This window comes from Teleopsis dalmanni, chromosome 1 (genome assembly GCF_002237135.1).
Source record: "Teleopsis dalmanni isolate 2A chromosome 1, ASM223713v2, whole genome shotgun sequence".
Taxonomy (NCBI): domain Eukaryota; kingdom Metazoa; phylum Arthropoda; class Insecta; order Diptera; family Diopsidae; genus Teleopsis; species Teleopsis dalmanni.
Window position 1 is genome coordinate 5,933,093 of NC_051846.1, and position 16,385 is coordinate 5,949,477.

Below are 16,385 nucleotides of genomic sequence, written 5' to 3' on the forward strand. Positions count from 1 at the left end.
TTATACAAATAAAATATTCAAAAAAAAAAACAAAAATATATATTAAATAAATACATTATTCAAAATAAAAAAAAAATCGTGAAGTGATTTAAAAAATAATTAAACTACAAAAACTATATGGCGAAAATGTCGTCTCAACGAAATTTGGATTTTTATAAAGTCAATATAACTTAAAAAATAGGAAATTATTAAAAAAATAATTAAATAAAAATTATGGAAAATGAAATTAAAAATGTGAAATCTTTTAAAAAATCAAAGAAGTTTTGTACATTTCTTAAAATAAAATAATTTTTAATTTTTTTGTTTTCCAAATTGAAAATAAAAATTATTGTTTATTCAATTGGTTTCAATTGATTTCCAACAAAATTTGTTTACCTTGCGCCGGATTGCACTGGTCTGCAATATTTCATCAAACTGGATTACTTAATAAATTCAAAGATGGAAGACGAAAGCGATGACAAAGATGACACAAAAAGGTGAGTTGAACATATATGACTTCTTCTCTTATATACTTATTTCATTGTCTGCCGACTACGTAAGCCGGGTTTTGTAACAACTTTCAGAAGTAATCTTCATGAACTGCTCTACTTTCTATTTTTATATAAATTGTGTTCTATAATAGAAATTCACGATTATATATAACATACGAGTTTATAATGTGAAAGAAAGAATTCAAATGAAACGCTTGTTTTTAAATCAATTTATTTAAAATCGTTCTTAAATAATCAAAATAAAATTTAACGTCAGAAATAAATATATTTTCAAATTATTTTATTCAAGTGATCTACATTTCATCAGAGATCTGTACACATAAATTTAAATAAGACCTGTATGATACTCTTTTAATATCAAGTATAACATTATAAATTTTTTTTAATACTTCCTACAAAAGAAAGAAGCTTAAAATAGTATTCATTTTGTATCGGAGTTAATATTTTATAAGTGAATTTATAAATAAGCATGTTGCTTCCTAGACCTATGATTTGGGGAGCATTACTTTAACCTCTTTGTCCAATTATACCAAAACAGAACAACATTTTAAAAATCACGACAAATTTTAACACATTAATTTATTAATATTATTATAAATAAGTAAATAAAATTATTTTTTAATTTAAAGTATTTCATCTACTGATTGTCTTTAATAGGTATTTAGTGCTTCTAAAAGATTTTTGTTTTATAACTGCTTTTAACGATCCGAGAAGCTTTGAAGACTAGAATTGTCTTCAAGATATTCTGAAGTCGTTGTACCATATTTATGTTAGCCAGACTAGTGCTTCCTTAGAATCAAGCATCGTAGCTTCAAGGATTTAAGGAATTGTTTATAAATTTAAAGCTTGATATGTCTGGATGAGATCATAAGCTATCTAGGTCTATATTCTACTATATATCTAATATATATATATATATATATATATATATATATATAAGACCATGTGTGCTGTGATTACTTTTACTTGTTATTTTTAGATATAATTTTTATTTAATTATATTTGAATACAATTTATAGACAATTCGAAACCTTAAAAGAGAACTAGTATTAGAAAAATTACATTTTCGTTTTTTTTGTAATTAATAAGATAACTGAAATATATTCTTCTTTGGTGTAAGAATTCTTAAAAGGCTTAAATCTATCGCATTATATTCTTGCTGATATTTTACTTCTATCTGCCAGTTAGTGACGTCTACTTTCGAGTTTCTATAATGTCCTTTTCTCTTGTTCCTTCGCAAGTCAACAATTAAAACCTTTAACTTTGATCTTCTTTTCAGTATTTTCATAATAGGGTTAGCCAATTTCAATTTCCGCTTCTTGACATATTCAACTGTGATATATCTATTAATCAACTAATACTGATCCTAATTTAAAATATATGTAGGGTCATAAAATATAAAGATGTGATGTTGCAATTTTATAAAAAAAGATTCACCACTGTGTGTAGCTATGTTTTTCAAAACCAATCATTCAAATTATTTAAAGTATTATCTTATTTTTTGATTTAATGATTTTCTACGAGTAATACTTTAGGATGGACACTATGAGTATTTAAATTTCAGTAAAATAAAAAAACTTCTCAAATGTTTTTTATATTTGCTATATAGATCAGAACTCCCAATACCAATTTAATAAAATTCATCACTTACGAGACTCGAAGTTCTTATAATTTCAGTAGAAATAAAAATATTACTTAGACCTATACTTCACAAACTAACGATTTATTTAAAAATCGAAAAACTACGTTCATAAGTAAGATAGAAATCTGAATCAAGATCAGGATGCCAAACTATTTTAGAAAGTGTTAAGTTTCTAAAGAGTTAAGAAATGTCTAACTTTATAAGTTTGTATTAAAATTATTTATTTACTATAGTAGTATTAATTTAATTATTGGCGGATTATCAGTGTTTTCAATAATTCAATGGTTAAGATAATCTTGGAGTTAGCAAACACTTAGCATTGTAACTGTTCTACTTTTAGTATTTTTAACTATTTCGAACCATAAAGCTCGGTGATAATTCTTTGGTCGAAAAATTAAAAGAAAATGAAGTCCATATTCAAAATTTATCAATACGCGGGATGTCGAAAAGAAAACTTTATCCACAAAATTTTCACTACTAAAAATTTTTCAATATTTCAGAAATTCTTAGATTTAATAACAGATATCTCCTAATTTGTTATATATAAACAATAATAAAATTTAAATGAATGCGGAATTGTGGTAATAAGAGTTAACTTTTTTACTTTAAAAATTTCAAATTTTTGCAGAAAACCTCAACTCTCTCAAAATTTTTGTTCCAATAAATAAAGTCCCAAGTTATAGAATTAAAGTATATAGACCAATCGTCTTTGATTTGGCCAGTGTGATAAGATATGATCAAAAATTGGCATGTATCAGAAAGTGATTATAATTTATACTTCGTCCATTCTGCTTATCTTAGATGAAGTATTTGAGAATTGCTAATAAGAAATACTCGGTATTTCTTGGTGTTAAGGACGGCTTAAATCTTTTTAAGAAAAGCTGAAGCGTGCCACAAAGTGTGTTCACTCGCAATTGAGTCTTGCAATTGAGTAGGTGTAGAGTTATTATCATATTCATAAATATATTCAAAGAGCAAAATAATGAACTAAGACTACATTGAGAGACAATATGAATAGTTATTTAAAGGATTTCAAGTGTCTTATGTTTTGTAAGATAAATAAAATAATTACTATCATATTAATATTATTTTGTAAGCCTTGATAATGTTTCGGAATTTCAGTTTTCAGATCTGAAATATTTTTCTTCAAATTTGTATTGCTAAAAAAAAATCGAATCTGTGGGTGTAGGTTATATCATTATCAGTGATAATGTCACAATAAAAATCGGTATATGTAGTTATTAAAACCTTTTATATAAGCTTAATTTCATTAATATGAGTTAAAGCTTGAAGCTACTTTTCGTAGGAAAACTGTGAAATCTTTCTTAAGTCAAATCTTTTTAATATTTTAGTCAACCAATTATTGATAGAAAATACATTAGAATGTATCGATAATACCACCTTTCATGTTGTTCGTTTGAAATTTTATAATAATGTAATAAGGTTGTGAGATATTTTGTAAAGAATTAGAAATAAGCTCAATCTGCACTTTTTCCTCTTTTCAAAACTTAAAGGAAGAGACTCATAAATTCAAGAATCTCATGAAAGTACGAAAGGTTGACATGATTGAAGATAAAACATTCTCATCCTCAATCCTCAAAAGAAAGACTGATGACGACAACAAAAAGGGCATATTAGAAGTGTTGGAACAGAAGTATAATACACCGGGAGAAGTATAACTGTATTGATGAAGATAAAAAAGGTATTGATGAATAACTAAATACTTTTCGAGGAGAAAAATTCATCCTACTTTTTGAACAAACGTAGTACAAAAAAAATTTATGAAAGTTTAAATCGTAACACGATATATTCACACAAGAATCATCTGACAAAATTTGAACCTTTGATATTCAAGTGCAAAGAAAGGTTTATTTTGCAAAGAAATAATATTTCAATGCTAACAGACTTTATCATCGAACATAACCATATGGGACGATATCCTTGAAGAAATAGTATTATATTCAATGACTACAGATAAGTCAATAATAGTAGGCTGTACCAAGTTAATAAACAAAGAACAGCCATAATAAATAAGTATCCACAAGACATCATACTAATGAAAAAATTCTATTTGGCTATATTAAGTAAGACTATTACTTACTAGAGACTTTATATATCGGATAGTTCCAATTATTTGTCAAATAAAAATTTGGGAAGTATTGATGAACAAGGAGAAGAAACTATTATATTCTGTCTAACGTATGTGGTTATAGTAAGCATATATCAGCTGAAATTTATTTGATGTGTTGGGAGCACGAATCTAACAAGGTTACAAAAATGAATTACCATGGTCAGAATGGTTAAAAAACATTAAAATATAATAAGGCACCGCTGTGATATCACAATGGATGAACTCAGCTAAAGTGTGACGTATTTAAAGTAGAAAAGTAGTCGGCCATACTTACCTACTTGACATAAATTTAAAGTAGCAGTAGCGGGTAGCAGTTCTCAAGCCAAGATATTAGCTTCATGATATCCATTTTCCAGAAATATATAGCATAAAGTAGCGCCAATAAAACAGCTACAACTAAATAAGTGATCGTTCGAATGTCATGATAGGTATCATTTAGAAGTTGCGAGTTTTTAAAATTTATATAGATTTTTCATTAGTGGCAATGCCAGTATATTATCATATTGAAATTAAACTCTATTTGATACATTTACTGGACTCACATAATTGAATATATTATTGCGTTTGTTCCACCCTATTTACGTGGTCGTTCGCGATTACTGGATCCTGATGAGAAATTAATAGTCAACTTGAGTTTAATGTAACCGTATTTATTATGCTCTGTACTTTGTTAAAAACAAGCACAATTTTTCTTAATAACAACCAATATATATCAAAACATTCCTAGAAATTATATCAAAGTTTACTTAAATTCCATATTCACAACAATATTTACAGTAATTTATTAAAACTGTTTAAATAAATAACAAATAATATACTAGTACTGTAGGTAAATGTAACAATAAAGCTTTATATACACCGACTCATTAAAGGAGTTTAATGTGTTTTTACAAAAGAAATTTGTTGTAGAACTCAATCAATACACTAATATTGGAGTTAGGAATTGTACTCATCAATTTCTTTAATTTTTTTCGTCTGACATATCAATGATGTGAATAATATATCCATATTCGTCACATATTTATTTATAAACTTGGTTCCATGAACAAAAACAACCCCGGAAAATACTTTATCAATCTGTAAAATGATAATCTCAAATATCAGTTAGTCAGACGGGGGGCTTGGATTTGCTCGCGATCACAAGTTGATTAGTGAATAAAAGTACAGGAAAGCCATATCTTCTAATAACAACCCTTAGCTTGTCTGCTTAGCCAACTACCACCCATGCAATCATTTATTTTCCTTTAAATTAGATTAAACTTGATTACGGTAGCGATGTAGACATAGCCTAAGAGTATTAAAGCAGAAACCTAATCAAATGTGCTTTAATGTGGGCGCAACCCAACAAAAATTGAATATTATTTCATAAATGAAACAAACCGCTATCAGTTCCATTAATTAAGTGTATTTAATTGCATAAATTCATTTTCAGTAAAAAATTGTGCTTCGGCTTATTGATGCAAATGCTCAACTGTGGGTTGCTGGTTCACATAGCAACACTTTGTCACAGAGAAAACCAATTGATTGGTGATTGGTCAAATCACAAAGGTTATGCAATTCAATTTGGAAGAGGAAAATTAATTTTCCTCCACGTCATCGGTATTGATTTCGGTGTGTAAATCATTTTTTTCGCATTAAGGTGCGAAGGACTTTAACATATTTTCGACTTAGCCTTCGATTTCCAGCATCCAACAATTATATCCAATTTTTTTATTTATTCAAATTCAGAAAGAAAACAGTTTTTGTTCCTTAGCTGAGTTAAAAATTTGCATGTGATTTTAAAGACTTTCTCTGCTTGTTGCTGACAGTATCTTTATTGATTTGGACAGTAAATCACGTTTTCCACAACATTTTGTGTGTGTGAGACAATTAAATAAACAAACATATGATTATATTAAACATATGTATTTATGGCAACAAATGGAACAACAATCCTTCAATTCCACCACCAAACATTTTCTGTTTGCATCCTTGCTTCCTACGTTGGCGTTGCATGCACGTAAGTCGACTAGATTTTTAGGTTTTTTTCTTGTTTATTTATTTTTTGCAAGCCCAAACAAATGCCAAATGACAAGTCGCTGTCAGACGCACGCCAAGACTTACTGTAGCGAATTAAATCTAAAATGACAATAGTTGTCGAGATACATGGAAATCTCCTCAGCTAGAGCTAATGGGATTCACCTGTACATTCAATGCACGACAAAATAAAACGAGTTTAAAAATTGAAATATGACTATATTTGATAAATAATTAGCAAAATTAAAGGAAAAATTTTAATAATTATAAAAATTGTATATTAATGAACATATGGACACATTATCTTTGGATTTCCCAAAACTTTACTTTACTCAAATCAGTACTTGTATAAGAATACACGGTAAATTTATTTAATATTTTAATTTTAAAAAATAACTACAATTATATATATACATATATGCATATAAACCTATATCCATATATGTTTATCTGTAATATCCAAATTAACCTTCTTGATATTTCGACTTTTAAGGTTTTGCCCGCCAAATATTAAAATAGATAAGAAATTTACTCTCATTTAATTCAAAAATATCTTGGAATTCGTAATCTATGAACATATCTGAGCCTCCAGTCAAATCTTGTGTATCGTCACAATCTCCAAATATCGCCGTTAAATCTTCACGATTAACGTGGTTATTTCATTCATTACCATATTCTTAAAAAAGGTTGTTAGTTTATCCACTACAAAGAAATAACCTGAGTATCTCTACACCATCCTGGACAACTTTTGTTTTGAAGGCCACAATAAGGGCACACCTAGAGTGCCACAAAAAAAATTGGCACCCTGCATGCCATCGATAACTCCTTAACTCATTGCTAACATCTGAAACTAATATGTAGCGAAGCTATTTCTAAGGTCTGAGGTAGAAAAAATTAAATTAAATTGAAGAGTTCTAAATTTCGTTAATGACAACAAAATTGTTGGATGGGTAATCAACACATATTTAAAATTCACCAATCATATGTACTTTATAGTCGAAAATTCAACATATATTTATCAACATTAATAGATTACTTCGCCACACATTAAGCATCCATACAGAAAATACTGTATCATATCCCATCCAAAAATGCAACAAAACAATCAAAGTTATACTCAAACTAACGCAAATGATATACTAATTATAGAAGTATTACCATATAAATGGTGAAGATAATACAAACTCTGCCAAATGAATTTATTTTAAAGATATAAATTTAAAGCAATTGCTATACTTCAGAGATTTTTACTTAATTTTCTAATCTATATATTCTTGGACTAGGAGAAATTCAAGTATCGGAAATCAATTTTAAACAACCGAAATGTACCTAATGAAGAGAAAACGAAATAATAGTTATTTATGATAAAGTTGATAAGTTAAATTTATATGTATATACATTAAGACTGAAAAGTTTTCGGAAATTCTCATTTAAAATTCGCGCGCTGTATATTTTTCGATATTTTAAGTTTATGTAGTTTGGCAGCACTGTCCTTAATTACTATGCCAAAAATGAGCTCGATCTGTCAGACAGTTCGTTTACGGCAGCTGTTGAAACCAGTTCACCTCAGTAGTGCGTTGCGAAATGTCTTCGACGGTCGTACGACCGTCCTGGAAGGCTTTGTACCACTCATAAACTTGAGTTTTCGATAAAACTGATTCCCCATAAGCCTTTTGTAGCATTCGCAACGATTCTGCACACGAAATTTCGTTCGAAACACAAAATTTGATGCAAACTCTTTGTTCAATATTTTTTTCCATTGTTTTTTTCGCAACGCCCTACTGAGGTGAACTGGTTTCAACAGCTGCCGTAAACGAACTGTCTGACAGATCGCGCTCATTTTTGGCATAGTAATTAAGGACAGTGCTGCCAAACTACATAAACTTAAAATATCGAAAAATATACAGCGCGCGAATTTTAAATGAGAATTTCCGAAAACTTTTCGGTCTTAATGTATATGAATATATATATAATGAATACGGAAAAGATTTCTATGCCGATGATGATAAAAGTTTGAATAAAAATGAGATAATAATTATTAGTTCATTGTACTTAATAGAACTGGAGGCGCCAAATTGTATCTCTACTCAGTAATCCTTAAAACATAATATTGAACGTTAACCTAGAGGAATAAAAAAATAGAAAGTAGAATAGAAAACAACTGCAAAACTATATTAACAATGCTGTGAATCGTTAAAAGAATCATGATGACACTGAGCTCTTCGCTAAGAACTAGATCTTAAATCCAACCAAGACTTTTACTCAGTTATTGACATATAGTTTAATTTGTTTTAAATTAATTTTTAACGTCTGCTTTAGTGAAAGAAACTAAATTCTTAATATAAACTATTTCTTTCAAGGTTTTATCGAACAGTAGTGAATTGCAACGACGAAAATTTTTATTATTTTTAATTAATTGAGTTTGTAGCTGACCTTACAGCTGTTTCGAGTATTGCCAAATACCTATCAGCAAGGTCTTCAAATTGTTTCTTATTTTTATTTATTTATAAGTAATTTTTTGAGACTGCAAGTACCGACGGTTGAACTTGTACTCTGCCAAATTTGAAGCTCAGAACATTGATCATTAGTTAACCGACCCGAAGTCGTAATTGAGTTGTATATTCGAACATGAAGATTTGTTAATTTGCTATAAAAGCGTATTAACATATTAAGCCTAAGTTATTAAATCTGAAGGTTTTAGATTCCGCAGTTATATAGATCAAAATTTAAACTAAGGTACCAGGATATTGTTAGCAACATATTAATCAATTTGGTAGTTTTTTAGTCCACATTTTGAAATAGTCATTCCAGTGGAACTTCAGCCAGTCTATGTATTTCAATGTTCTATGTGCAATATGTGAATATGTGTTATAGTTATATGTGTTAGTTAATTTGTTGAACTATTGCTACAGGACGCGATGAACTATGTTGCTCAAAAATTGAGTTTCAAGCTGGAAATTTTTAGAATTTTTTTAGGTACAGTGTTCTAATAGTTTAAGCCTTTCAGAATCTTGTACAATTATTTCGATTATGAATATTAATTGTAAGACAAAGAATACTTTTTGTCTAGTATTTTAAATTGGAAACTTATAATATTGCATATAGCATATTATAGCACATAGTTCTGCTGACCTATATCTTTCTGAAATGTGACCAGTTTTTCTTCTTATGTTCTCATGGCTAACACCTATTTTTAAAATTTTTGCCCATTTTGTAGTATATTTAGTCACAAAAATGTTTGTTAAAGTTCTATAAAAGTTTAAGCTCTCAAAAAAAGATTCATTGTTGAAAAAATATGCTATTTTCCTGTTATATACAATAATCTTACTTACTTATATTTTAGAAAATCTCGGAATCTCAGTGAAAAGAAACGTCGTGATCAATTTAATTCATTGGTAAATGACTTAAGCGCTCTTATATCAACAACCAACCGTAAAATGGATAAGTCGACTGTACTAAAGTCAACGATAGCATTTCTTAAGCATCACAATGGTAAATGAGTAAAATATAGATAACCTATAAATCAATATTTATATAAATGTTTACTATATTTTAGAGGCCACTGATAGATCGAAAGTGTTTGAAATACAGCAAGACTGGAAACCATCTTTCTTAACCAACGATGAATTTACACATCTAATGTTGGAATCACTGGATGGTTTCATTATAGTTTTTAGCAGTAGAGGTTCCATATTTTATGCATCCGAAAGTATTACCTCCTTACTAGGTTATTTACCAGTAAGTATTTATTTTAATTTAATATCATGTAAGGTAAGTTTATTGTTTATGTATATATAACATATGTCTCATAAAACAATCCATTTGGTTGGAGCAACATTGACACGAAACAGCCTGTATATATTAATCTGTATACAGGGATTTTTTATATTAATATAGATTTTTATATTTCTCAGCATATTCTTATATATTTATATATTATTACAGAATGATTTATTAAATATGACCATATTTGACTTAGCCTATGAAACGGATCACGAAAGTCTGCTTAACATATTTCTAAATCCAAAGCCTGTAATAGAACCACTGCAGACTGATATCAATTCCTGCAATCAGATTACATTCTATGTCCATCTTCGTAGAGGTGGCATTGAAAAGGTTGATGCCAACGCATATGAATTAGTAAAGTTTGTGGGATATTTTAGTAAGTTATTATTTAGACTTGAGTTAGATTACTTCTTGATAATAAATTTTTATTATCTTCAGGAAATGATGCCAATGTAGATAATATGCCAACGCCAAATACTCAAACACCACCAAGAATATTTCAAATGAATCCTGGCGCAGAGGTTGACAAGAAACTGATTTTTGTTGGTACCGGACGTATACAGACGCCGCAATTAATACGTGAAATGTCTGCCATTGATCCAACCAGAAATGAATTCGTTTCGAAGCACAGTATGGAATGGAAGTTTTTATTTTTAGATGATCGAGCGCCACCTATCATTGGTTATATGCCATTTGAAGTGCTGGGAACATCAGGCTATGATTATTATCACTTCGATGACTTGGACAGCATAGTGTCGTGCCATGAAGAACGTAAGACTTAAGTTTATATTTATAATATATAATAATTGATTAGAAAACTACTTTCTAAAATTTACAGTTATGCAAAGAGGTGAAGGCAAATCGTGTTATTACCGCTTTCTTACCAAAGGCCAGCAGTGGATTTGGTTACAAACAGATTTCTATATATCCTATCATCAATGTAACTCAAAACCTGATTATGTTGTATGTACCCACAAAGTAGTTAGTTATGCAGATGTGATAAAGCAAAATAAATTGCTTGCAAAAAATAGTAAACCACAAGTTGTGAGTAGCAATCTGTCGAAATCGTCAACACTAACATTACGTGACGTCGATAGTAATAGCCAATGCGTTGACTCGACAACTGTTTCAACAGGCTGTTTAGGTTTATTTAATAGCACCTCACCCACCCTAGACTCGCCACAATCAATGTGGACAAGTGCAGTTTCCTCGACAACCTCAATACAAATTCCAACGCATAAATCTTCACGGTCAGCCTCTTGTATTACTGACTCATCACCCAGTAAAAAGAGACGTTATCCTAGCAACGCTATCGAATCTGACTCAGCTTCAATGTCAGCTGATTCGGTGACGAGCAAGAATTCCTTAATGACGCATACGAGCTCGGTAAGTAATAATTGTAAAACTGCTATAAAAAGAGTAACTATTATAATCTATTACATTATAATACACATATATAGTGAACTACATACATGGTTAAGCGATTGAAGTGTTACCTATTCAAGCGACCATATATTTTTTGTGTGAAATTAATTTTTATTGATTACAAAAATTTACAAAAATTACAAATATTTATGAAAATAATCAACACTTCTGAAATGATCACTGCAGCTCGATGTGGTCAGCTTTTACCTTAACTATGACCTTCAAACGATTAAAAAATGAGTTGTATGCTTCACGAGTGTAATATTCCTGTAGTTAGGCCCATTCCAAACGAAGTCTGTAACATGATTTTTTAACTATTCTTACTTCACACGAGTTTTATGAGACGGTGTCGAGTCCTGTTGGAATTTCATGGTCTACGACCGAAATGTTTGCATGTCCACGGCTCTAAAGCAACTTCCAAAACTCTTCCCGATAATCAGTCGCATTAACTTTGACACTATGCTCGATAAAAGCGATTGGAGAGCGTCCATCGGCGGTCACAGCTACCCATATCATTACTTGAGATGAAAAATTACTTCGGATGGCCATTCGTAGTCAAATTTTAGGCAGTGCGTTCAGTTAAGTAAACCCGATCGAAATTCGCCACGTTAGTGTAACCGTAACAACTCCTTTGCTCTTTCGAGTCTTACTTTCTTGTGCCTTTTGGAACTTGTAATGCCCTTAACCTTTAGCTTTAACCTTTAGGAATATGCGTCGGATTCTTCGCTGGGATATTTTTAGTTCTTTGGCCATTTGGTTACTACTACGACATGAATTTCGTTCAAGTCGAGCCATTACTTTTCGAACCAAATCAGATGATGTTGCTGTTCTTTTTTGTCCATAACCAAAGTGTTCGGCAACGCTGCCTATACTATTATAACGATTTATGGTACGATATACAAACATTTTATTCACTTCGAGGTGTTTGAGCTCACGAACCATAGCTGGTTGTGATGTTTCAGCGGAAAATAACACACTATTACGTTTGAACGCCATTTCGAATAATTTTTGTTCTATAAAACTTAAAAGCGAATGCTTGTGGTAGACAATATAAACAGTTGTCCTTCGAATGAATATCACGTAGATGGCAATATAAGTTTGACAGATATATCTGTCTGTAGTTGGTAACAGTTCAATCGCTTAACCTTGTTTGTCGATATAGTAACAATAGTTTCACACTGTGTTCCATAGCATATATTTTATATATATTAAAACGAAAAGCAAATGATTTTATGTCATTTTCCACTTTTGTTTTCTGAAGCAGAACAGACAACAACGTCATAGTATAACAGGCACGCAGCAACAGCAGCATTTATTGCAGAGCAACCAGGTCCAGCAGTCAAATCAAGGAGCTCAACATATCTTCCAACAGCAGCAACACCAGCAACAACATATGCAAATGAGTCATGTGCAGTCGCAACAAAAAATGATACCAATGTTAACACCACATGCTGCAATGGCGCCAGCGCAAATATTAACAAATAATACCTGTCAGTTTCCACAACCCGCCTTTCCAATACGTAATACGCAGTTGATGGGTACAACATTTCTAGATCCAACGCAATATCTTACGGCGATACCAGTGCAACCTGTTATAGCACCATTCCCAGTAACTCCTGTTGCGCCTGTACTCTCGCCGCTCACCGTAAGTAGGTCACACATATATGGTATTAAATATTTGACTTGAAATTCTCGCAGAGTCAAGCTGATATGCTATCTGGCGCCATGGTTATGACGCCCACACACACAACGCAACTACAGGAGCAACTGCAGCGAAAGCATGACGAACTGCAAAAGCTCATTATACAACAGCAGGATGAGCTTCGTATTGTATCTGAACAACTACTTTTAGCACGTTATATACCAATGGTTTCTGTCAATTATAATAACGCAGCGAATAGCAATAGAAGTTTTAACTTCAATAGCAGTGCCGTGGAACCGCAGTACAACCAGTATGGATTCGCTTTGAACTCAGAGCAAATGCAAAATAATCAGGATCAACAAATGATGTTGCAACATCAACAGAATCTGCAACATCAACAACAGCAATTGCATAATCAGCAACAACAGATGCAGAATCAACAAGTACAACAACAACAACAACAACAACAACAACAACAACAGCAGCAGCAGCAGCAGCAGCAACAACAACAACAACATAATACACAACAATCGCAGCAGCAACAGTCACAGCAACAACAATCGCAGCAGCAACAACAATCAAATCTACTATCACGCAGTGTACCTGATCTAGATCAATTCCATGATGATATTGACGCCTTTCTAAACTTATCACCATTACAATCGATTGGTTCGCAGAATGGTTTAAATCAAATCAGTAGCAATAATGACGGTGGCAGCAGTAATCAACAAAATACACTCAGTCAAAACTACATAAACAGTACAAACACCCCGCAAGCTTCCGCAAATGAAGATTCGTTATTGTCCTATATGAATATGGCGACGGAGTCAAGTCCAACGCTCAATTTCGCGATGGGCATTAGTGACGATGGTTCCGAAACGCATAGTGAAGACATTAAAATGATGCAAAATCATCATCAACAACTACAGCAGCAGCAACAACAACAGCAACAACAACATCAGCAACAAAATCGCTCATTTTACTCCAATAATCCCTTTCAGAACCTCAACAATCAAACAACTAATCAATTACCAAATGATCTGGAAATTCTACCATATCAAATGTCACAGGAGCAATCACAAAATCTCTTCAACTCACCACATGCATCCGGCACCAGTCAATAGCTGTAGGGTTAGGTCCTAACTTATGTGTATATATATGTTTATATTATCTTATGTATTCCTTCCGAAATCGCTGTTATATATATTTTTGTACATATTAGGCATAGAGAAAATGTTTGAATATTACAACGAAGCATTGGATTCGCTTTTAAAAAGCTCATGGTGTGGTAATTGTAATAATTTTAATTAATTATTTAATTATTTGCAGCTCACAGATAAAAAAAATAATTGTATTAAAATTTATTCAAATATCACGCGATTAGGTTTCGTCTATAATTTTCTCGTTACTTATTTAGTGAATTTTGAACTGTGAGAAAAAAATTATAATTTCTGTGTATATGTTAATTATGTGTAAGATAGTCATAAGTAGATCCTATGTGTATCTTAAATCGTGTAAAATATTATTGCAATACTATTATCTCTAATGATATTTTAGTTATTTAGTTTAAGATAATCAACAAAACGCTTAAGGCTTTTTGTTTAGGCCAAGTTAGTTATAATTGAAGATGTGTATATTATTTAATTTATATTAAAAGTTAGTTAATTTTATAAAAAAAATTATTAAGTTTGTTTTCTTTTATGGAACATTAAATATTAATTTCTTTTAATTCCAATTAGTAAAAACAAAAATTTTGTAATAAAATAAATGTGATCGAAATATAGTTTCAACTATTTTACATTCATTAAAATTACAATATATAACTCTTAACTAAGTTCTTAATTTATTTATTATATTTTTTAATTTTCTAATCATATATATTATAATTAAAAATTTTGCTACCATTTTTTTTCTAAAGATTTTAAGCAGATGTTTTGAGTCATACTTAAGTGATATTCTCGAAGTATGAAATTGGAGCATTGGAAGTGAAATTTAATTATCAATTTTTTTATAAAGATTTTAGTCATAAAATAAGTTTTTATCAGAATATAACTTATAATACAAAATCGTATTCTCAAAACGTGTGTCGACCCCTGAAGGATTAAACTCAATTTCACAAGGTCCAGAACCTGCAACTACTCAAACAACATAACTCGAAATCATTTGAAGTGGTTTTAACCTTCACTAACTGACTGGACTATAAGTAATTCATTATTATTAAACATTAAAAATGTTCAAACGGAGAGTTCTTACAAAAAAAATATATCTTATTGAGCTAGGTGATTCTCACTATTTTTTTTTCTTTAAAAACCATCAAAAGTCACAGTATACGACTTGAACATATTGAAACCACCTCTTAGGAATGAATAGAGAAGATTTCCACAGCAATATGAAAACTTCTTTCCAGTAATCTGTGGACAGAGATTTGAGCGAGAGCGTAGTGGATCAAACTAGTGGACTAACTTTATCTAGGTCAGAAAACGTGGGCGTGGCTCAAATAGATTGGGGTACGAATTGTACACCTTTAAATCGTAAACATAGTCAAGTACGAACACTACATAGTATTTGAGCAAGAGAGGGGCTAACTTAAGTAACCATCAAGCTAAAAAGTCCGCATCAGCCTCTATATCTATATTTTGAGTCTAGATTTCTGTATTGTTATTATTTTTGTTATTGCTTTCATTGTTGTTGTAAGTTTTGTATACATTTATGCACGAATATGAATGTAAATAATTTCCAAGTTAAGTTAGAAATGAGTTATTTATTTTAATCTGTTTTATCATTTTAAATATTTATATTATTTATTTTATTTCAGTTATATTTATTTTTGATTATCTGTTTATCTGTTCAGAATTCAGAAAATAACAGCTAATAAGTGACTACGAAAGTTTATTTCATTTCATTTTATGACATATTTATTTATAATACTTGATTACTTTAATATCCAATGTTAATGACCTTATAATTATTTTTTATTTTTTAATGCAATTTTTAATTGACATATTTCTTAAAATTGTTAACAAAAGACTGAAACATTTTGTAATAAAATTGTTTAATTTGCAACATTTTTTGGCCATATGTTCAGTCTTATAAAAACTAATCGTTAAAAAATTTAAAATAAAAAATTAATTATTTAAACCAGTTATTAAATCAGTCATTAAAGAAATTTAAATAAAGTATTCATATCTGGATTAATCATATATGAAGAACTGAATTAATTAGAATTATTGTGATTACTTAATTAAAGAAATC

General features: G+C 30.2%; 1 protein-coding gene across 2 annotated transcripts; it reads left to right on the forward strand.

The window, feature by feature from the left end:
• The first annotated feature begins 293 nt into the window (after positions 1–293).
• Positions 294–14,737, forward strand: LOC119690021 (circadian locomoter output cycles protein kaput-like). 2 transcript variants are annotated; one of them, XM_038105032.1, is made up of 8 exons: positions 294–476; positions 9,624–9,772; positions 9,837–10,018; positions 10,226–10,442; positions 10,505–10,837; positions 10,905–11,452; positions 12,753–13,136; positions 13,190–14,737. In XM_038105032.1, exons 1-8 carry the CDS (start codon positions 439–441, stop codon positions 14,255–14,257), a joined length of 2,919 nt encoding a protein of 972 aa, XP_037960960.1. In that variant the 5' UTR covers positions 294–438; the 3' UTR covers positions 14,258–14,737. The 2 variants fall into 2 exon arrangements, with proteins under 2 accessions (XP_037960960.1, XP_037961027.1); XM_038105099.1 differs by having other exon boundaries at positions 12,756–13,136.
• The last annotated feature ends 1,648 nt before the right edge of the window (positions 14,738–16,385 follow it).

Coding starts and splice junctions, on each gene's coding strand:
- LOC119690021 (XM_038105032.1), top strand. CDS start 439: ATGGAAGACGAAAGCGATGACAAAGATGACACAAAAAG. Junction 10,019..10,225: donor CCTTACTAGGTTATTTACCA/GTAAGTATTTAT, acceptor ATATTATTACAG/AATGATTTATTAAATATGAC. Junction 11,453..12,752: donor TAATGACGCATACGAGCTCG/GTAAGTAATAAT, acceptor TGTTTTCTGAAG/CAGAACAGACAACAACGTCA.